At 36.7% G+C, this 20,930-nt stretch overlaps 1 protein-coding gene across 9 annotated transcripts in view; it reads left to right on the top strand.

The window, feature by feature from the left end:
* Window positions 1-20,843, top strand: part of NAA16 (N-alpha-acetyltransferase 16, NatA auxiliary subunit) — a 77,217-nt gene extending 56,374 nt beyond the window's left edge. For 4 of the 9 annotated variants that reach the window (XM_080376835.1, XM_080376831.1, XM_080376832.1 and 1 more), the window contains 11 exons: window positions 7,114-7,186; window positions 7,453-7,622; window positions 7,967-8,119; window positions 10,035-10,163; window positions 10,732-10,945; window positions 13,625-13,818; window positions 14,553-14,661; window positions 15,170-15,268; window positions 15,845-15,988; window positions 18,690-18,787; window positions 19,056-20,843. In XM_080376835.1, the coding sequence (XP_080232961.1) occupies window positions 7,114-7,186; window positions 7,453-7,622; window positions 7,967-8,119; window positions 10,035-10,163; window positions 10,732-10,945; window positions 13,625-13,818; window positions 14,553-14,661; window positions 15,170-15,268; window positions 15,845-15,988; window positions 18,690-18,787; window positions 19,056-19,256 (1,584 nt within the window). In that variant the 3' untranslated portion in view covers window positions 19,257-20,843. Of the gene's footprint in view, window positions 1-3,120; window positions 3,161-7,113; window positions 7,187-7,452; window positions 7,623-7,966; window positions 8,120-10,034; window positions 10,164-10,731; window positions 10,946-13,624; window positions 13,819-14,552; window positions 14,662-15,169; window positions 15,269-15,844; window positions 15,989-18,689; window positions 18,788-19,055 lie in introns of those variants that run through there. The other 5 variants (XM_080376833.1, XR_013926247.1, XR_013926248.1 and 2 more) reach the window with 5 other exon arrangements.
* The last annotated feature ends 87 nt before the right edge of the window (window positions 20,844-20,930 follow it).

Raw genomic sequence — 20,930 nt, 5'->3', positions numbered from 1 at the left:
GGAAATGGAACTTCTTTAGGTGGCTGCCCATATACACCTTCCTGTGTGGATACACTGGAAGAGCCTGAACTCAGACCTTTTGTGCAGTATAAGTGTGCCAGCTGGCTCATGTGTTTGGCATGCTCTGTTCTTTGCTGCCTCTAAAAACCAAATCTCAATTCATGCGAATCACCTCTTGGCTATAGATGAAGATGCTTCTTGTCTTCATTGGGCCATAGTAAAAACTTCTTTTAAAATGTGTAGCTGCCTTTCCCTCCCACCTGCCCTTTTTTCCATGATGTGGTTAATTGAATTTCTGAGTTTTTTGTCTTTCTGAGTCTATTGGCAGCTGCTTTTTTTTTGAAACTTCCTTCCCATCAGTGTTTCCATCCAGAAAGGTATGGTCAGAGTGCCCTGGATTGAAATACTGTTAATCACGTGATGGGGCTGTGCTAGATACAATAAATCGTCAGAAATGTGCTGCCTCTGCTACCATTCATAAATACTTCTCAGGCCTGAAAGTTCACATATAAGCATCTGTGTTTGTAGAGATGGGACTTTAGTTTGCAGATTCACCACATGGGCAGAGCTTAATTGGCTCTGAACCCAGGATCTTCCTGTACAGTGTCTCTAGGGGCCTAGAGAAGGGGGTACAAGTTCCTTGCCAAGCTGTATGTCTCATCCATCACAAGTAATCAAGTAAACCTTTTCAGGGAGGCTGTGAAGGTGCCTCTGTGAGCAAAGGGAGTTTTGAAACTGAATTATTCAAGAAATATTACTTTAGAAGATGCTCTTGTTTGTGCCATCATTGTATCAGAGCTTTTTTCAGTCCTAAGCTGTTGCTGGGAAAGGTTCTGTTTAGAATGGTGTGGAGAGCATAGCATCAAAAGAAAAGCAAGGAACCAATTCTTTATAGTATTCCTCTTTATTTTGTGGGTTCAGCTCTGTGTGCCTGTCTGAATGATTACCACTGTCTCAGAAATGGACTCATACTGGAGACAACTCAAGAAAGGGGTGGTTTAGTACTATTAGTGCACTGCAGAAAAGCTGCAAACCCTGTTCAAAATGCTGTCATCAAAGGCCTTCTCCAGAACTGAACCAGCAACTGCTTTCTGTTTTTTTCTATCTTAATTTACTTGGTACTGAGTTCATAAATACTTTTCAGGGTCCATTGATACCTCTTCTGCACGTTGTCAGCAGCTGCTTCTCTCTCTCTTAGATACAATCTCATAGAAAAGGCCTCAAGTATTGATGTAGTACTCTTATGGACTGTTTTTATCATTGCTTCTCCATTTCCCATGGGGCATTTAGAGTATTGCATCAGGGTGTGTACTAGATATTCTTTCTGTCTTGTAATAGATACTCCTAATAACTAATAACAAGGACTTTTATCTGTTACTGTCAACAAGGTTTTTTCTTCTGGCCCAAGGAAAACACTTTGCCTGGGCTGCTGTTGAAAGGCTTAATTTGTCAATCAGTCTTGAGGTATCCCATTTTTCTAGATGATGAGGACTGGTTTTGAAGTTGCACGACAGCAGTTTCATTTGGGTACTCTGTAGCAAAGCAATTCACAAGTGGTTTCTAGATATTTTGAAAAGTACGACTGTTTTTTAGTTTCTCGCACAGACATAAGGATTCTTACCAAGTCTAGTGGATGCCTCTTCTGCTGTGCTAGAAAGGTGGTGTCAAACTCAACTACATCCCATTCTCCTGAATAAAGAATACTGTTCTTACTCAGGGAACCAGAGGTTTTGTTCAAATACCACTACTTAGAATATTGGTTATGGGAAATAATGTCAAAATTTAATTGTACTTTGAGATGAAAACAAAGGGATTGATTTATTCAGCCTTGAAACATACTTTTCTGCTATTAAAGGAGATTTTTTTTTTATCTTTAGGAGTTGGTTTTTCAAATACATTCTCATCTCATTCAGAGATGTTTGATTTGTTGATGGCAAGCCATGGGGTGCTTTGGAATCAGTTTCTGTGACCTGCAGGCCACTGTTGTCAGCACCATGCGCAATACCTGCAAGAAACAAGTTTTCTTCAGGAAATAAACTACTGTGGAAAAATCTCTATTTAAGAAGAAAGTTTGTTCAGTTTCAAGGACAAACAGCATAACCTTTCTTTGAAGGGCAAGAATGCATGCTCTTTTATCTTCTTTTTTTTTTTCCTTGTCCCTCCCTTTCCTCTTTTCCTTCTTTTTTTTGTCTGTTGGCACTTTTCTTTTTTTTTTTGTGTGTGTGTGCATCCTTTCCCATTAAGTGAAAATGAAATGTGCAGAAGTATTACCTTTGCTGGTTGTTTTTGCAGCCTTTTACCACTCTAGATCTTAAGAACCAGCTGAGAAATCAAACTTCCTAGTGGTGAAGACCACCCATGCTGATGCTTTGAATCATAAGAAAATGCAGCTGTCTGACATTTGAGCCAAATTGTCAGATTCCAGAATTGAGAACATCTGTCTTAAGAAGCATCCTGTTTCATTTCCAGCACAGAATACCTTCATCCTGTAGAATATGATCAAGTTCATGAAGGGTGTCCCCTTCTGCCTGCTGTTTTCCCTCTTTTTCAGGCCCTTCTGCAGTAGACATCTTTTCTTTGCTAGAGCAGAAGTGCTTTACTAATATAAGATAAGATGTTTCTGTGAAATTACTCCCTTATTTTGAAGGAGGGAGAAAAGTTTGGCAGCAACCCAGCCCCTTCTCAGGAAGGGCTACAGCTGTCTTTAAAATAGTCTGCAAACTGAAGTTCAGATAGGTAATGCTCCATATAACAACTGCGTCCAAAATGAATGCATGTATGGGATATACTGGGTACTTGTGCTAAAATACTTTTTATAAAAGCACATACTAGTGTTTGAACTTTCAGACTGCTAACTGTTTGGAAGATACCTGCTCAGTAATACCAAGGCAGTTCTGATTCCTGAATATTACAAATCTTTTTCCTGCAACCTAAGGTTTTATGTGCTGCTTCAGAATTGGGTGTCTCAAAGGAGGTGTGTGTTTGTGCAAGCCTATGTATGTGTACGTGGGGAATAAGAAGCACCCACGCTTTCAGCTCTTTGTTTTTTCTAGTACAAGTACTGATACTAGATGGCTTTTGAATATAGAATGATCCTTCTATGTCATCCTTCTCTTACAGTTTAATTCAAGAGCTTTCTGAGACAGATGAATCTGAGTAGGTGAGATTCTTGTGAAATTTCTTTTTTTTTTTTTTTATACTTATCTGCTGTAATTACTGAGAAGTAAATACTCAGAATTTTCTTAAGAGAAGCCTAGTTGGGTCATCTACTGGAAGCTGAAGAACTGTTAACTAATTTTTCTCCTCTAGCCCTTTGTGGAAGGAAGGTTATGAAAGAAATTAGCTAGTGTTCTCTCATGGAAAAGTCTCCAGCTCTGTCATGTGGGTCTCAGATTTGTAGCATCCATTGAATTCTGTTTGAAGAACAAGGTGCAGTTTCAGACACTGAAATTTCAGAAGCTGGCAGATTTGACACTGAGGTGAGGTTGGACTATTTTCTGAGGCGGCAGCATCATCATCTCTTAAAGATAGCAGTTACTGGTTTAGACTAGGTTGCAGTGGACTGTTGCAGTTGCTTGAAGGAGAAGAAAAAGTCTCATTAAAGTAACTGAATAATTAAAATTATTCTGGATGCAGTGCAGAACTGTGAATAGCTACCTTTTAGTCTTTAAAAAACAACAAAAAAACCAAGCAACGTACAACTACTTAGCTTCTGGTATGTATGATTATTAGGCATTCCATAAGGAAACAGTTAAAGTGGTTTTCTAAAGTGTCAGTCTCCCACTGTGTGGTTAATTCCCAGAAGTGATCCATTTGATGCACAATGATAGGCCATTTTAGTGATTTAAACGTCACTCTGAACATACTTGTGCCAAGTAATGTGTTCTTCTATCTTTCCACTCTTCTCGCTGTTTTGTTTCCTTTTCATTTCTGGTGGTGTTCAAGGCAAGAAAACATACTCCTTGCCTGTGTCTCAGTAGCATTAAATATGTATGAATTTTCTAACAGTTATATCTTTTTATAAAAGCACATACTAGAGCACATCATTCTAACGTATTTCTGGGGTTTGCCTGAAGATTCTTCTGCACTAATGCTTAACTAAATTTTCTTGATTTAAGACTGTTGCCTCTGTACAGGTCAGTAGCATGTTTTGACTGGGCAGCTTTATGGATGTCCCCTGAAACTTTATATCACAGTAGCAGTATTAAAACTTTCCCTGTTGTTTGTTTGCCTTTGAGAACAGTGCAGGTAATACTAAACAGGTTCTCAGGAATTCAAAAGATAGGGGCTCAAACCTGTGCCAAGTGTTAAACATATGGATTGCTTCTGAAAACGCCTACAGTAGCTTTTAATCTGTGCAGTGGCAGTGCTAGTAACTTCTTACTGATTTATAATGGCAGAAACTGAAAAAAAATACTTCAACATAGTGACTGTGACTGATAAATTAACAAGCTGAATCCTTTAACAAGAAAAGGTTATTGATGCAGCTTGAGTCTGACAACTTTATAATACATTACAATATTTCTCTATGATTGGTATTGATAGTTTAGTTCCTTTTCTTGCAGTTGTTTCATTGAAGAAGGAGATACAGTATTAGTGTTTTGAAGGTTGTACTTGAAACACAAGTCTATTATAAAATACTTTGCCCAACTGCTTTAATAATAGGTTATACAATCAGTGTAGTAATTTAACTTCCACAGAAATGAACCCGAGAGTTTGAACCTCTTATTTGAAGGGTTTGCATCCCTGCTTTCCTGCTAGTGGGCTGCTGACTTCATCTTCCATTATGTTTTTCACCTCACCTTTATTATATATGTTCAAAGTAGTTTTCAGAATGACAATTCCACTGTGTTTTCTTGGACTGTAGAAGCCAAAACCACTGCAGAGTTCTGAATTTGGGAGAACTTAGCATCTTTTTAAACATGGTATGGTTTGGTATTCTCCATCACCTCAAGATCAGAGGATTTGATTTTGCTGTTGCTGTAAGCTGGTTGAAGACCCTCCGGCTAGGAAGAGAGGCTCTCTTACTACTACGCTGCCCCAGGTCTATTCACTGCCACCTCCACCTGATGACAGAACTATTAATTTGGCATCTGTACACTGAGGCGGAGCAGGGAGTAAATTACTTGTAACCCTGGATACAGCTACTAGTCCTGACCCAAAGGAGGGACCAGGCACATGTGACTCGGAGATGGTGGCGCCATTCTTTTTGGTGGAAGCACAGTCTTTGTCTAACTATGAAGCCGTACTCAGAGTGTGCAGTAGTGGGAGTTTGGTTATGATGGGGTGTGTTTATCGGAGAAGTGAAGGGGGTTTTTCTCCCTTTACACACAGTTCACTTGCAGTCTAGCAAAGATGGCTAGTCTCAAAGGAATTTGAGTTAACTAACAGCCAGGTAAGATTAACTTTGGGGGACATCAACCTTGACGTTGCAGTGAAAAGCAGCAAGGAAATAACATGCTGTTGCTCATATATACAGCAAGCCTGCTGCCTGAAGCAGATGCTTATTTCTGAATTTAAACTCATTTTAGAGAAGAGAATCTTCAAAGATTTTTCTGAGGTTGTTGGTTTCTTTTAGTAAATAAGTGTTTGAGGCCAGAGAACAGCTTAATGCATTTGTTTGCCTTGGTCCATTTACTTGTGACTTCTTTACATTCCTTTATCACTTTGTAGTTATTTGAAGTCTAGAAACTTTATATTGTATTTGATGAGATTTTTTTACCAGAAACCATTTTTTATGAGATTTGCCCAGAGCTTTCCAAACAGAATATGTGTGGTTTTGTTTTACATACTTTTGAGACATTTACACTGGCTGTGTATGACTTGGGCGTGTCACCTTCTTTGCTGTTTTTGAAACAAAATGTTTGGCATTTCTTCCCTGTTGTGCTGATTTAGGTTAAATAAAGTAGTATCTTTCAAATTGTATACTTTGATCTCCTAGAACAAGGTTTGTTCTGTTCTCTTCCTCTCCCAAAGTATATCTTGAAATGAATGCATGCTTTGTCAAATCCTGCTTTTTTAAATTTTGCTGTCTCTCCGCAGTATTTCTTTCATCTTACTCTTGCAAACAGCTTTTTTTAAAATGTAGGATAATCTTACTTTTAACCATTTGAGGTTTAGGTGGTTTGTTTTTTTTAACCATCTGTAGGTTTTACCTGATCAGTCAGTGTAGCTATTATCCTGCTATGCTTACAGTCAGATGTTATTTTTTAAGTCCCTTCTGTGTTTTGGGTATATATACATAGATCTTATTTCTTTAGTATTGCTCTTTTTTCTGTAAGAGGCTGGTTACTTGCTGGATATGGCAGGCACGTTTAGAATGTAGCTACAAAACAGGTTAGGCGTTTCATAAAATGCTTAGAAATACGTGGCATTTGTAAGCCATGGACCTGGTGCTGGAATAGTTCACTGTCGTGAAATGCACAGATGCTAACATTTGTACGTATCGTAAATATCAAACTTGTGTAGTGTGAGTTTAAAATTGTCTGGGTGAATTTTGAGTTTCGAGCCTTGGAATGAATAACAATATTATTGACAAGTTCTGTTTTCAGAAAGTATTAGCCTTCAATCAATATATAGATTTTTATGTAAAAAGTTGCAGCCCATATTCTAATCAAACAATACCTTCTTAACACAAAAATTAAATCTTTAATAGTACATATCAGCCTGCCAGAAAACCACAGAAGTCTCTTCTGCATCTTCGTTGTTCTGGGAAGTTCATGCAGTCTTTTCCAAAGCATCTTTCTTCAGTTGGTTCAGTTTGGACATTTGAAAACTAATAGTAAAGATAAAAAAAAAATTCCCAAATACAGCTTAAAAAGGATACTAATTAAATGTACTTGATTACTTTCTGCCATAAGCTGCCAAAGATTACATTTGTTTCCCTGCCGTATCACAAGTTAAAATGCATGATCAAAGGTGAAAGCTGAAGTAAACTTATATAAGGATATATATATAAGGATATAAGGATAAACTTATATAAGGATGCATCCAATTTTTTCCAAATTAATTTTATTATAGTTCTAATTTTGCTCAAGTATTTTTTTTCAGTGTGCTAATTTATGTAAACATGACGGTAGAGCATAATTTACATTGATATTTTTTCATATGCAGGTTTCTACAATCCAAGAACTTGTTACTGGTTATGAAGCCTCTTTGAAAACTTGTGACCTTTTTAGTACATGTGGTAAGTGTCTAAGGTCTTATATTAATTACATTGTAATTACTAATACAGTTCATGGCAGTTACCAAGAACTGTTGAAGTACTGATACTTGTTGCAAGAAAATAGTTGTAATACCTTGTAGTATATAATAATTGTAATAAGAAAATGAATGAATGAATGCATTACAGAAAATATTTCCTGAATTTTCCAAGCTTTGTTTTTTCTGTTTGTTTTTCAAATGCAGTCTTCAACTTCAGTGGTTATTTTAACTTTTTCCATTTTGTTGCAGAAAACGGAGAGAAAGAGCCCCCAACAACACTGCTTTGGGTTCGTTATTTCCTGGCACAGCACTTTGACAAACTTGGCCAGTGTTCTTTGGCCTTGGATTACATTAATGCTGCAATTGCAAGCACTCCAACATTAATAGAACTATTCTATTTAAAAGCAAAAATTTACAAGGTAAAAAGTTAGTTTGGACGTGTGGCATACTTAGTTTATAAAAAAACCCAACTTGTCAAACTGGCATAAATTTATGGATAGTATTTCAGTTAGCAATGGTTATGGGCATGGTTTTCATGCGGATTTCTTTTGGGGTGCTATTCTGTCAGGAAGAAAATGAAAACCCTTTTGTTTAGGTTTTGCAAAGCAAGTCACAACTTACAGCAAATTGTCATTCTGAAAAAATCTGTGGGCAGGGGAGAAGGAACAATAATACTGCCTTTTGTTACTTCTGAGGGAGAAATACCAGTAACTATAGATTTTTCAGATTTTATACTGAAAGCTATTTAATTTCTTCCTAACAGCATGTAGGTAACCTCAAGGAAGCTGCCAAATGGATGGATGAAGCACAGTCTTTGGATACTGCAGATAGATTTATCAATTCTAAGTGTGCTAAGTACATGCTGCGAGCAAATATGGTGAAGGATGCAGAGGAGATGTGCTCTAAATTCACGAGGGTAAGTATACTGCTTTAACGAAGAGAGGTTTTGTTTGCCTCTGGCACTTTTTTTCACTCGTAACTTCTGAGCAAAACAAGAATTATCTTTTATTAATGTCCATTTTTAAGATAGTGCTCTTACACTTAATGGTAAATAACTATATAGAATCACAGAACAGTTTGGATTGGAAGTGACCTTTTAAAGATGATCTAGTCCAACGCCCTGCCTTGGGTAGGGATGTCTTTTCAATAAATTAGGTTGCTCTCAGCCCCATTCAACCTGATTTTGAACACTTGCAATAATGGGGCATCCACACATTCTCTGTGCAACCTGTGCCAGCATCTGACCATCGTCACAGTGAAGAATTTCTTCCTTGTATCCAATCTAAACCTACTTGTCTAAAACTCTTACACCTTGTTCTGTCCCTACAGGCCCTGGTGAAAAGTCTCTCTCCATCTTTCTTGCAAGCCCCTTTTATAGATTGAAAGGTTTCGTTAAGGTTTCCTGGACCCCTCTCTTATCCAGGCTGAATAACCCCAACTCTCTCAGCCTGTCTTCACAGGAGAGGTGCTCCAGTGCTCTGCTTTTTCATGGCCCTCCTCTGGACCTTCTGTAATGAGTCCATGTCACTTTTGTGCTGGAGGCTCCAGAGCTGGATGCAGTACTCCAGCTGTATAGACCCAGTAAATACTGGAAAAATTGGTTGTTCAAAGGTAGCTGTCCAGAAGTATTTTTTTATTGCCATGTTTCTAAATATCTCTGGAAATGCATCCAATGAACACCTTGTTTGCAAAACTTGCTGCTTCCCAGTAATACCATCTGAGCTAACTGCGCAGGAATGTTCACTGTATTCGTTGTGATTTAGCATTAGCAAAAACTAATTTGGACTTGAATATTTCATTCCTTTAAGCTAGTACTACAGACAAAAAAATTGTTAAAGCAAATCCTATCCTCAAAAGATGGGATAAGCACTTAAAACTGTATATTTTTGACATTAAACAAAATTTAGATTCATAAAGACCAGATTTCCATATTGATTTATGTAATTAAATATGAAGACAGCTACTTGGTGGGATTTCATGGAGCACATAAATAAATTGAGCTCCTTAATATTTTCTAATTTTAGGTGTGAAAAGAACTGAAAGTGAATCTGACCTTCCTAGATATTTCTAGGAATGATTGAAAATTTGATAACTAAAGCTTGTCGTGTATGCTTGCCGGAAGTGTTAGAGCAAGAAATACAGAACTCTACCATAGATATCTGTGGTAAGATAGGATAAATCTGGTCCTAAATAACTAAATGTTGTGAGTTGAACTGGGTTTTCTTTCTAGTTATAAAGACTGTTCTGAAAAGATGGTGGCTAGCATTCATGATATGTGGAATGTGTTTATTCTTAATCTGGAGCACTGAAAATTCAAAGAATAAATCCTAGGATTTTTTCTTGCAAAACTATGAAGTTATAACTACATTTATTTAGACTAACAAATTCTAAGAAACTTATCCATACTACATGATAAAGCAGTAAATTGGTGAATTTTTAGACTAGTAGATGCCACTTAACTGACGGGAAAAACAATGGAAATTATTTGCTGAATGTCAAGGTTTGTAAAAATAGCGTTGTTTTCTGCCCCCAATTTGTGAAAGTAAGATTGTTTATATGAGCATGAGTTAATCTTAAAAATCTGTTGAGACACTAATCTTGTTCAGATAATTCTTTTTTTTAAACAATTTAAATCTATTCTTTTCTATCTTGGGGAGCATAGGGTATCACAAGTATTACTCCTAGTTGCTGGGTGGTTATAGTCGTTTTCTATTGTGTTCCAAGTAGTTGAGGCATTGATTGTTTCCTACTAACGGCCTGAAACTAGCCATAGTTGAAAGAAGCAGCTGGTAAAGTATAATGTCAAAAAGCGATAGTAATATTTGTTTCAGGAAGGAACTTCTGCTATGGAAAACCTAAATGAGATGCAGTGTATGTGGTTCCAGACCGAATGTGCTGCAGCTTATCAAAGGCTAGGGAAGTATGGTGATGCCTTGAAAAAATGCCATGAAGTAGAAAGGGTAAGTAGGTGCAAACGCTGTCAGTTTGTTTCCCCGCATTTCTCATATGGTAATGAAGACACTTGCTGATGTAATCAGCATTATTTTCTTTGGGTATAAAGTTTATAGTACAATGACTTTTAAAAACAGGTTAATATTTGATGTATTGTAATAAGTAAGATGTTCTGCCTGGCTATTACGTGAAAACTGGTTATTTGAAGTGGAGAGGATTCAATGTACAATGCCATGTCTCCGAACTATACACTATTTGTACATTAACTTTTTGTGGTCTTTTGCCAATTGTTTGGGGTTTTTTTTTAATCGGAACAATTACATTTCAGTTGGCTTTTTAAGAGTGCCTAAGCCTTTGAACAATCACATTGTAGTTTTTGTTTACAAAATTCCATTTTTCTGGGTCTTTTTCATCCCCCTACTGACAGGTTCTCTTGGACAGTCAGTATTACAGGGATATTTCTATGCCTGTTAAAATTGCCTGTAGATACATCACTTGTAACTTTATTAATCTCCACCTAATCAAAAAAATTAAGCAAGGGAAGTGCATAAGAGTTGTATGTTTTTTCTTTTGAAGCATTTTTTTGAGATAACGGATGACCAATTTGACTTCCACACATACTGCATGAGAAAGATGACTCTTCGTGCCTATGTAGACCTTTTGAGATTAGAAGATGTGCTCAGGAAACATGCCTTCTACTTCAAGGCTGCTCGATCAGCAATTGAAATCTACTTGAAGCTCCATGATAATCCTCTTACCAATGAAAGCAAAGAACAAGAAGTGAATTCAGGTATCTAGACCATAATGGAGGCTCACATGTGTATGACACATGTAAAAAGCTTATTAAGCTAATCTACGTGCTATAGAATAAATGAGTTGTAACATACACAAGTTTTTCCTCTTTTCTGTCATGATTTGATTGCAGAAAAGAGATCATAGATAACATCCTACAGCTTTCTTCCTCTCTGTTCTCCTCTCATCATATTGTTAAAGTAGTACACAGATGAACCTAGCTATAGTTGGAGTACCTGGGGAGGAGTGGCATTTCAGAATATTAAGAGGAAAAATCAAATTCAGTTCAGCCATGTATTCATTTAAACAAAAGATAAATGTAATTAACAGATTAATTATGAAACAATGGATAGATTTTGGGGGAAATCAGTCTGAATTGTAAGAATTTAATCTTGATCTAGTGTATTTAACTTATTGCCTAGTAATACTAGTTCACACTGCATTACATTTTATCATTTTTCATGTAACTTCAGGACCAAAGAATACATGGATAAGTGTATTAGCAAAATTGATACATTTAGGAAATTATTTTAAACTAATGTTAAATGGGAAGTGGATTTTCTTAGGAAACCAGTGGGGTGTGGTTTGGAAAACTGAGGCTACAATGACAAACGAGTTCTGAGTTTTTTTTCTGTAAGATAAATAGTTGTTTCTCCTTTAGTGGAATCGCAGCATTGCAGAGGCTCTTGACTAACGGGGCAGGGGCTAAGTTAATGACTAGCTCTTTGCAAAGGGAAGAATTTTTGACAATGGGAGTAAAAGTTAAATTAAACTGAAAATGCTACTTAATGTTGTCAATACAATCTTACCTTTCATTCAAAGGTGATGTTGTGGTTTAACCCCAGCTGGTAATTAAGTGCCATGCAGCTGCTCCCTCGCCTCCCCCCTCACCCAGGGGGTGGGGAGGAGCATTGGAAAGGAATGTAAAACTCGAGGGTTGAGATAAGAAGAATTTAGTAATTGAAATAAAAATGAAAGAACAATAATAATAACAGTAACAGTTATAACAAAAAGGAGGGAGAAGGGGAAAGGAATGAAATCCAAAGGGAGGGGAAAAAAGAAAACTAGTGACACACAATACAGCTGCTCACTGCCCACTGACCGATGCCCAGCCAGTCCCTGAGCACTGAGTGGCAGCCCTGGCCAACCTCCCCACCGCCCCAGTTTATATACCAAGCATGAAGTCCCATGGTATGGAATACCTCCGGCTACTTTGGGTCAGCTGACCTGGCTGTGTCCCTTCCCAGTTTCTTGTGCCCCTCCAGCCCTCCTGCCTGAGAAACTAAAAACCCCCTGACCACATTGTTCCCACACCAAATTCAAGCCACAGCACTGCACTAGCCACCAAGAAGAAAATTAACTCCATCTCAGCTGAAACCAGGACAGGTAAATAATACGTTTTTCCCTATCTGCCTGTGTATAATGAAGTACATATAAACAGAGGCCCATTTCACAGCACAGTTCAACTTGTATCTTTTTTTGTCTTGAATTTTGATTTGTTTCTGTATATAATGTAAGATCTGTGTGTGACAGAGGGTCTTGGTAGCAATATGTCATAGAAACTGAGGTGGTGAAGAGAAGAACGTAAGAATTGATGTTCGTTTATTTGCCTGCTGTACATAGGGATTCAGTAGGGTCATCCACAGGGGAAGGCAGCACCGTACGAATGTGGTAAAAAGAATGCTTGCTTCTACTTGCTTCCCTGTCTCAGAATGGTGGGTGGCCCCAGCACAGAGGTCATGGTGCCATAGCCACAAAAAAGATGTGTTAGTCCCTCAGTAGCCCACACTTCTTTTCCTTGCCATGTTATCAGCACAAATCCTGGTTTCAGTGAAACACCACAGTAAACAGTGGAAATTACAGTATTACTCTGGCTAAACTTGTCAGGTCAGTGGGACACCAGGGAAGGAAAAGAAGGTGTGAATGGAAAGGCTGAAGGCTCCTTACTTCTGTGTAATCCTGTAGGAAACAGTGTTTTTTGTGTTCTGCTTTTCATGCGACTGTTTAACCTTTGTGCTTTTTTTAAATGCCAGTCCAGTCTAAAAATACAAACACAGCAAGCAGCCTTAAGATTCATATAATGATCCTGCTAATACATTCCAGAATATTTTACCTCTCCTCACCCCAAACAGTATCAGTTTTTGCTTGCATCCATATAGATATTCCATGGCTCTTGCAGAAGGTCAGTGCAGTGATCATGGCTGTATATTACTCGGACACTTTAATGAAATATAACAAGCTTGTTTTAAGATGGAGTGTAAATCCATCTGGATGTTACTAGTTAGCATTAGAAGGAAGCTGAGCTACAGTCAATACAGGAGCTTAGTATTGCCCTTGAAAACCATTGTCCATTTTTTAAGGTAAAACATGTCATAGATGCAGCAACTTTATGTAGTTAACTTTTAAGATAGCTGAGGTTTCTCTGACAACTATGTAAGAGAAAATAGGCAAGATCAAGTGTTGTGCTATGCTGTAAATAGTAATCCAGTAGTAATGTTGGACTATTTAGTAATGATAGTTTGTCAAGGCTGATCCTTACGGAAATAGCTGTAAAATACACCATTTTGATGTGGGGCAGGAAGGTAGTGGCATGTCTGAGTGTTGTTTGAGAGAGATGAGTTTTTTAATTAAATACTCTGTTAATATGAATTATCTGTTTGCTATCTTTAATCTGTAGAAAATCTCTCAGCCAAAGAACTGAAGAAAATGCTTAGTAAGCAAAGAAGAGCACAGAAGAAAGCAAAACTTGAAGAGGAAAGAAAACATGCAGAAAGAGAGCGACAGCAAAAAAATCAAAAGAAAAAACGAGATGAAGAGGAGGAGGAAACAAGTGGACCCAGGGAAGAGCTAGTTCCTGAAAAACTGGAAAGGGTGAGCGTGGTCTTTCCTGTTAAATTCATGTGATTATCATAAAAGGCCTATAATATGGCATTACTATCAGGTTCTTAAAAGAATGCAGGGGTTTTTATAAGGTTGTTTTAGCATGAAGATATCTTTTTGTTGTTCAACTCTATTTACACTAAAGAAAAGCAGTATTTTTACTCTGATAAATCAAAGTTCTATATTATTGGTATTGTTACTTTCTTTAAATTTTGTCCTTTCAAACAGTAGGCCATCCTTCATTAAAATAGATATTGAACAAAAAGATGGTTCTTGCCTGAAGAAATCTGGTTTTCCTACAGTGAGTAGAGGAAAAACTAACAGAAATTTAATGGCTGTTCAAAAAATTTGAAGACTTGAGTTCTTTGTGCTTAGAGAAATGTAGGCTATCTCCTTTATCACAGTAACTTCAGAAATTTAAGCTTGATGTCTAAGGTGGTCATATTTAACTGTTTCCTAAATGCTACATTACATCACCATGTACATTACATAAGCAGTGCCAGAGTTAGAATTAAGTTGTCTTTGTCAGCATGAAATCATGAGTAAACATTTTAAAATCTGGTGTTTAAATACAAATGTTGTGGCTCAGTTTAGTTCAGAAAGCTATCTACAGTCCACCTTTGGCCTCTGATTATTCAAATGCTCTGAGTAGCAGAAACTACCCTTGGTGGGGGTTTTAACATTTATTTTAAGCTTTAAGTTTAACTGTGTTTTTATTAAAACAGGTAGAAAATCCATTAGAAGAAGCCATTAAGTTCCTTATACCACTTAAGAATCTTATTGGAGATGACATAGAAACACATTTATTAGCATTTGAAATATACTTTAGAAAAGGTAAAGTACTGCTTAATTTTATTTTTGCTCTACAAAATGTTAACTCTTCACTGCAGCCTGATATCTGAGTGTAGCTGAAAATGGTCTGGAATAGATATTTACTTTACTGAAGCTGGGGTTTGCATCATATCCAGGAATAATAGGGGAAATAGCATTTATGTTTAGCCACCCTTAAAACAAACAACCTAAGAGCAATATAGATTGTAGTATATACTAATAAATGCTGTAAAAAGATATTTGCAGTGTGATCTTCAATTATGTAGGGGGAAACAAAGCCAAATGGGTAGTAATATCATCTAAGCAGTGCTGCCATTGTCTGAGCAGCAGGCATTTCTATCTTATTAAGCAATCTGGATGGGGAAAAATAAATCTCTCTTCTAATTCTGTGTAGGCATTGATGTTTCTAATGTTTGTATTAGATTCACTAAAGAAAACAGTAGTTGATATAAAGAGGAAAAGTTCTGTATTCTTAATCTTGGCATGTTTTTGTTTTTTCTCCTTCCCACAGGAAAGTTTCTTTTAATGTTACAGTCTGTCAAAAGAGCTTTTGCTATCAACAGTAATAACCCATGGCTACATGAGTGCTTGATTAAATTCTCTAAAGCTGGTATGTATGTATGTATAGATATAGGAAGTTATATTGTACAAGGACATAACTACGTATTTTTGTAATGCATAAATACTTCTGAAATGCAAACTGATATAAAAAAAATAAATGGTTTGTTTTCTATGGTAATATGCAAGAAAACACAGATTGTGCTATGCAGGGTACTGTACATGTACTATATTATACTCCTTCCTCTGTTAATCCACCAGGTGGACCCAATAGCTCATTTTGGCTAGATCTCACAGAGGAGTAGGTATTCCAAAGATTCTTGAAATTCTCAAGTTTTAAGAAAATACGTGGCAGATATGGGAGCAAGATTCTGACTGAAGCAAAGTATGTGTTGTGAACTTGCAGCAGAAAGTTTACATTACATAGCGCCCTTTATGAATGTCTCATCTATAAATGCATCGGTAATGCTTGTGTTTACCTGTTTTGAACTGAGATTTGTTGTTTCTTTCTGTGCCCAAATTTTAAAAATGGGAATTCTAGCAGTGATGTTTATGTGGTTTCACACTGTCTTCTACAGGTCTTTAAATGGCTTTTTTGCTTCTCTCCTTCTTACCTTCCTCCTTCTAGTATCTGACCATAGTAACCTCCCAGAAATTGTGAGCAAGGTCCTAACTCAAGAAATGCAGAAAATCTTTGTTAATAAAAACTTGGAAAGTTTTAATGAAGAATTTCTCAAACACAATGCTACCTCCATTCAGCACCAGCTGTCAGGTTTGTGTAACTTCCTTAGTGCTCTTGAAAAGGAGATTGAGTGATTTAAATCCAGAATCTTTATCTGGAGTCCATAAATCAGATGTAAATGAGGCAGAAATTCATGTTTACATTGTGGGGTTTTTTTCTGACTGCTTTTACCAAGTTAAAAAAGCTCATTTACTTGTTTTATTAGATGCATAAGGAACTTGCTGCTTTTCTCCAAAAAGTGTGATCAAACCACCACAGTTATTTAAGTATGGAAGCATTGTTATTCCTCCTGTTGGAGCTTCTAGTTCTGAAATACTTAGAAACCAAAACATCCTATATATTAGAAGCAGTGCTTTTTCCTGTTTTCCTGTCAGCTGCAATGTCTCTGTTCCTATTCATAGCTTTGTCACATCAATAAAAAATACCATGACCATGACAAGCTTGTTATGCTACTTTTGCTTTTCTGCTTCATGGTCAACTGTGAATATGTTGAAATGTGACACTTACACTATTTGTGTAGAAGTAGCTGCTGGAATTAAGTCAAGGAAAGTTGGAATTTAAAGTTGGAATAAAGTTGGAATAAAAATAAATAATCATGTCTACTGAGTAAAGAAAATTTTGGGATAAAAATTGATGTCACCAGAGAAGCTAGTAGAGGAGAAACCAAAACACTACTTCAGCAGTTAAGAAGCAAAAATAGGTGTAGATTTATCAGGCAAAGTACTTAGAACAGTACTAATCTCACCTAGTTGGTAAAAGTTGCCTGTGGTCTGTCCAGAATTACTGGAGAAAGTTAGCTTCAGAGGATTGTTCATCTCTCTTAAAGGAAGGTTAGGTAACTTACCCCAAACTTAAGAGGCCATTAAAACATCCCTGTTTCAGGACAGCATCTTGAGAAAAATACTTGGCACAGCTTTCCTGTGAGCAGGCTCAAGAAGTCAAGTACAGATATCTCAGCAGGCAGTTGCTCCTTTCACTCTTGTCATTGTTGGGCATCTAACTGGATGTTTTCCAGGTTCTACTTTCTAGTCCTCCATTATTATGGAAAACAGTGTATATATAGTCACTTTGACATAGTAATTTTACAGGCTAAGACTCATACTTCCAAATTTGGCTTCACACTGCCTACATCTTTAGTGCCTTTGAGAAGAACCCAAGCTAGATCATTGACAGTGGCAGCACCCATGTTAGCGAGATGTCAGGGACCCTTTTGAAGCAGGCAGGTCCGCATTCAGTGGAGGTGAGAGGCTTAAAAATGTAAAAGCTCCTTAGGGTCAATCAACAGACCTTAGGGTCCATTGATGACTGTCATGCAACAGCGTATCAATTTGCAGGCAGTGGGAACAAACGTAGAGATCAGGATTTTAAAGTGAAATCAGGAGTGAACTAACAATAGACATGTCCTTGGTAGCTTTAGGTCTTCACCTATGTGTTGTCGTCTTTTTATGCGGAAACTCGTTTGAAGCAATTGACTTATCTACTGTACAGTTTGTAACTTCTGAAACTCATCTTGAATTCAGGTTTGAAAAGGTAAAGATCTGAAAGACCTAAACCGGAAATCTGAGAGTACAAATGAGTTTTTTCTTAACTTAAAATGATTGCTAGTAAGCAAGCAGAATTTTAATACCTTTTCAGTTTCTGTACTGTTGTCTCCCTGACTTTAAACAAATGTAACTAGCTTAAGTTTAATTTTTTTGACATTTAAGACTCAAACCCAAATATATTCAGTCTAGCAGTTTATTCTCTGAAACTTTCTGGATTAAAAAAAAAGCAGTAAGAACTAGGAAACTTTCTTTAATTAGGAAAACAAATTTAATAATTGGGGAAATATGTTGAGCAGGAAGAGACAATACACTCAGAATGTGGGTGTTTAACTTTGTCAGTAAAATGATTTCTTAATCTTCTTGTGCTTTGTAGTAGATTATGTGGTGAGGTGTCATGTGTCTGGACTTTGTGTTTAGGAAAAGGAAAGTATACAAAATGCCTACATATTCTTTAAGGTGAGATTTTAAATTAAGGCAGCTGTGATATGAGGAGCAACACAGTATTTTGCAGAGATGCCCAGACTGGTTTTGATAAACTGCTTGTGGCCCAGTAAGTTGCATAGTTACATTAATGCAATGTTTTGCTTGTCACCAATGCAGTCTAGTCCAGGCAAAGCACCGAACTTGCATTACACTTTCCTTGTACCTAAGCTATTTCATTCAGCTCCAGGTTAGTAGCCCAGCCTGACCTTACTTTCTGCCATACAGAGGTATACTGGTCTGAATTACTTCTAGACTGTGTTCCACAGTTGTTTAGTACCTGTACTGTTCACTTACATCCAATACTTTTCAAAGGAATTCAGAGTATCTCTGAGGAAATGTCTTTTACTCACTTCTACATTTGTAGGATGGATTTCGCTTAGCCTGCCAATTTGAAGGACTTCGTCATCAACATACTTTTAATGTGTATTTCTTGGCTGACAGGTCTTCAGTAGAGTGAGGCGTTTCACTTTTGCAGAAGCAGATTGGTGTTACTCAGTCCTTATGCTTCTAATACATTTCAAAATAGCTTTAGTTTTGTTAGTTCTAAGTTCTAAATAAGGGAGTAAAATAGGGTTTATTAAACCTTGTAAGAAATCCTAATTCACATTGATGTGTAAGTTTTTGGATTCTGTGTGTCTGTGTATGTGGTATTATTGCATTTAGGAGCTCTGTTATCTAAATGTTGTGTTCTTTCTTGTGATAAGGTGCAAAGATGATGTATTTCCTGGACAAATCAAGACAAGAAAAAGCAATTGCTGTTGCTACTAGATTGGATAAAAACATGAGAGACAAAAATGTGAAGGTAAAAGATAGAGTATTTAAAGCTAAAAAATGTGGGCTTTTAAAGAATGTATACTTAATTGCAGGGTAATGTGTGTGCTTCATATATCATGATAAATTAATGTTATTTGGAAGAACAAGGTTTCAGATTTTTCCCTGAAGTAACTAAGATATCTGAATACCAACAGAGAACCTGTGTTTGCTCAGATTAGTATTGTTTAACAGTACATCTTTTTAGTAATAAAATAATTGTAAATCACATATATTAACTGTTACTTTTGTTTCTCTAGACATTAACAAAGGTTTTTGAGGCACTGCTTGATGGCAGTTTTGGAAGCTGCCACGCTCAATGTGAAGAATATCAAGCAGCATGTCATAAACTGTTTCCTTTTACGTCTGCCTTTATGCCTGCCACAAACGAGGATGATAGCAGCATTGCATCTGTGAATCATACAGCCATTAACCATGATTTGCTGTCTAATGAAATTTGAAGTAGTGTGTGCAAGCCCGTGTGTGTGTATACCTACATGCACACATGTATACAAAACTCTGACTCGTTACATGCTGGCTGGATACAGATCAGGGTTACTTTTCCAGGTTGTATTTTAATATCTTTAACAGGTATAAAACAAAATATTTGGATAGTTAAATGAAATGGAGTATGCTATTAGTTGGTTTTTTTTTTCCTCCCAACAAAAACTGCCAATATTTATGTAAACATTATCCTAATCAGCATTTTTCATGTTTATACTTGTACAGTTTTAAGTCTTTTAATAATCCATCAGCCCTCCCTCACAAAAAATATGGATGTTAAAGACTGCTTTCACATAAGTGTCATTACATATACAGCTAAATGTGATCATATCTTGTTAATAAATTATCATTTGAGCGTTTTTAGCAGATTAAGACTGAAGTGCTGCTTGAATTGCCCTCTTCGTCTTTTACTGTCCTTTAGGCTTTTTTGGTTTTTTTTAAATTTTATTTTATCTTTCTGTTCCTTCAGTTTGGTTTCTTTTGAAGCACAGTGACATTGAAAGCATTGGGGGTTTGCATGTTTTTGTCAGGTGTGTGTCTTATATGGAACCAGTGTTGATGGATATGAAGATTAGGTCTGTGTGTTAAAAAAAATAATAAAAAACCCACAAACAAAAAAAACACCCTAAGGCTTTTTGAAAACTATTCTATCTACCTTGTGTTCCATAGCTATTGTTTCCTTAAGTTTATGGTCAGTTTAACTTTTCTGAATATCCAGAAGCAATTCCCTAAGAAAACATAATGAATTTGATACTGTTGTTTGTCCTGTGTCCATCTTCCCCTTCCTTCTCTTCCTTCTGGTTCCTCCCCATCTGTTCACTTACTGACACTTAAGTTGAAAAAGCTGCTCCAACTTTGGGCAAATGCAGAAGGTACAGTAATGGGGAATACAGTTCTTCTCTACAGCATAAAAATTCACCGGTAAGTTTAATGTATTACCTCCGTTAAAAGTCTTAGTTGTCCACTTACGGCCGATACTCCAGTACTTCTCATGCCTAAATACTGTTGCTTGAGGTGCTGCAAAGCAAATAGTGAGGAGTGTGTTTTACAATTAAAAACTGTTTAAGGGAGCACAAAGAGGCTGACTACAAACCTTTTTCTTACTTTGTATTCTGGTGCATTAACTATTTAATACACAACACATCAAAATGAAGTCTGAATCTAATATAACTATTTAAAGCATAGTATTGCTGGACAAAATGGCTACATATGACAGCTTTACATTCTGTAAGAACTGCTATCAAAACATAACTATACTGTGGCTTGTACAGAAAATCTGTTTCCTGGAAACTGCAATGGAATCATTCAATCCTGGTTTGTTTTTATTTCACTGCAATGTAAATAATTTCAGTAATATTAACTAGCCCCTCAAAGGCAAATATACATTCAAGAAGAGGGGATTTTATTAAGACAAATAAACTGTTCTAATGAAAATTCTCCTTTGTGTGTCATCTGTTTAGATTCAAAATTGTTGAATGGAAAACTCACTGTAAAATACTGCCAACATATGTTATGCTGTAATAAATTATTTTGTACACACTTGCCTTTTGTTTGGAGTTTTTGCATATTTATGGACATTAAACTTCAGCCCATCACATCCATTAGGTTTATTCCATTCAGTTGCAACATCC

The sequence above is a fragment of the Falco punctatus genome, assembly GCF_963210335.1.
Source record: "Falco punctatus genome assembly, chromosome: 2".
In the NCBI taxonomy this organism is placed as follows: Eukaryota; Metazoa; Chordata; class Aves; order Falconiformes; family Falconidae; genus Falco; species Falco punctatus.
Note: the sequence above shows the minus strand (reverse complement) of the source record. Positions and strands in the feature narration are given on the sequence as shown.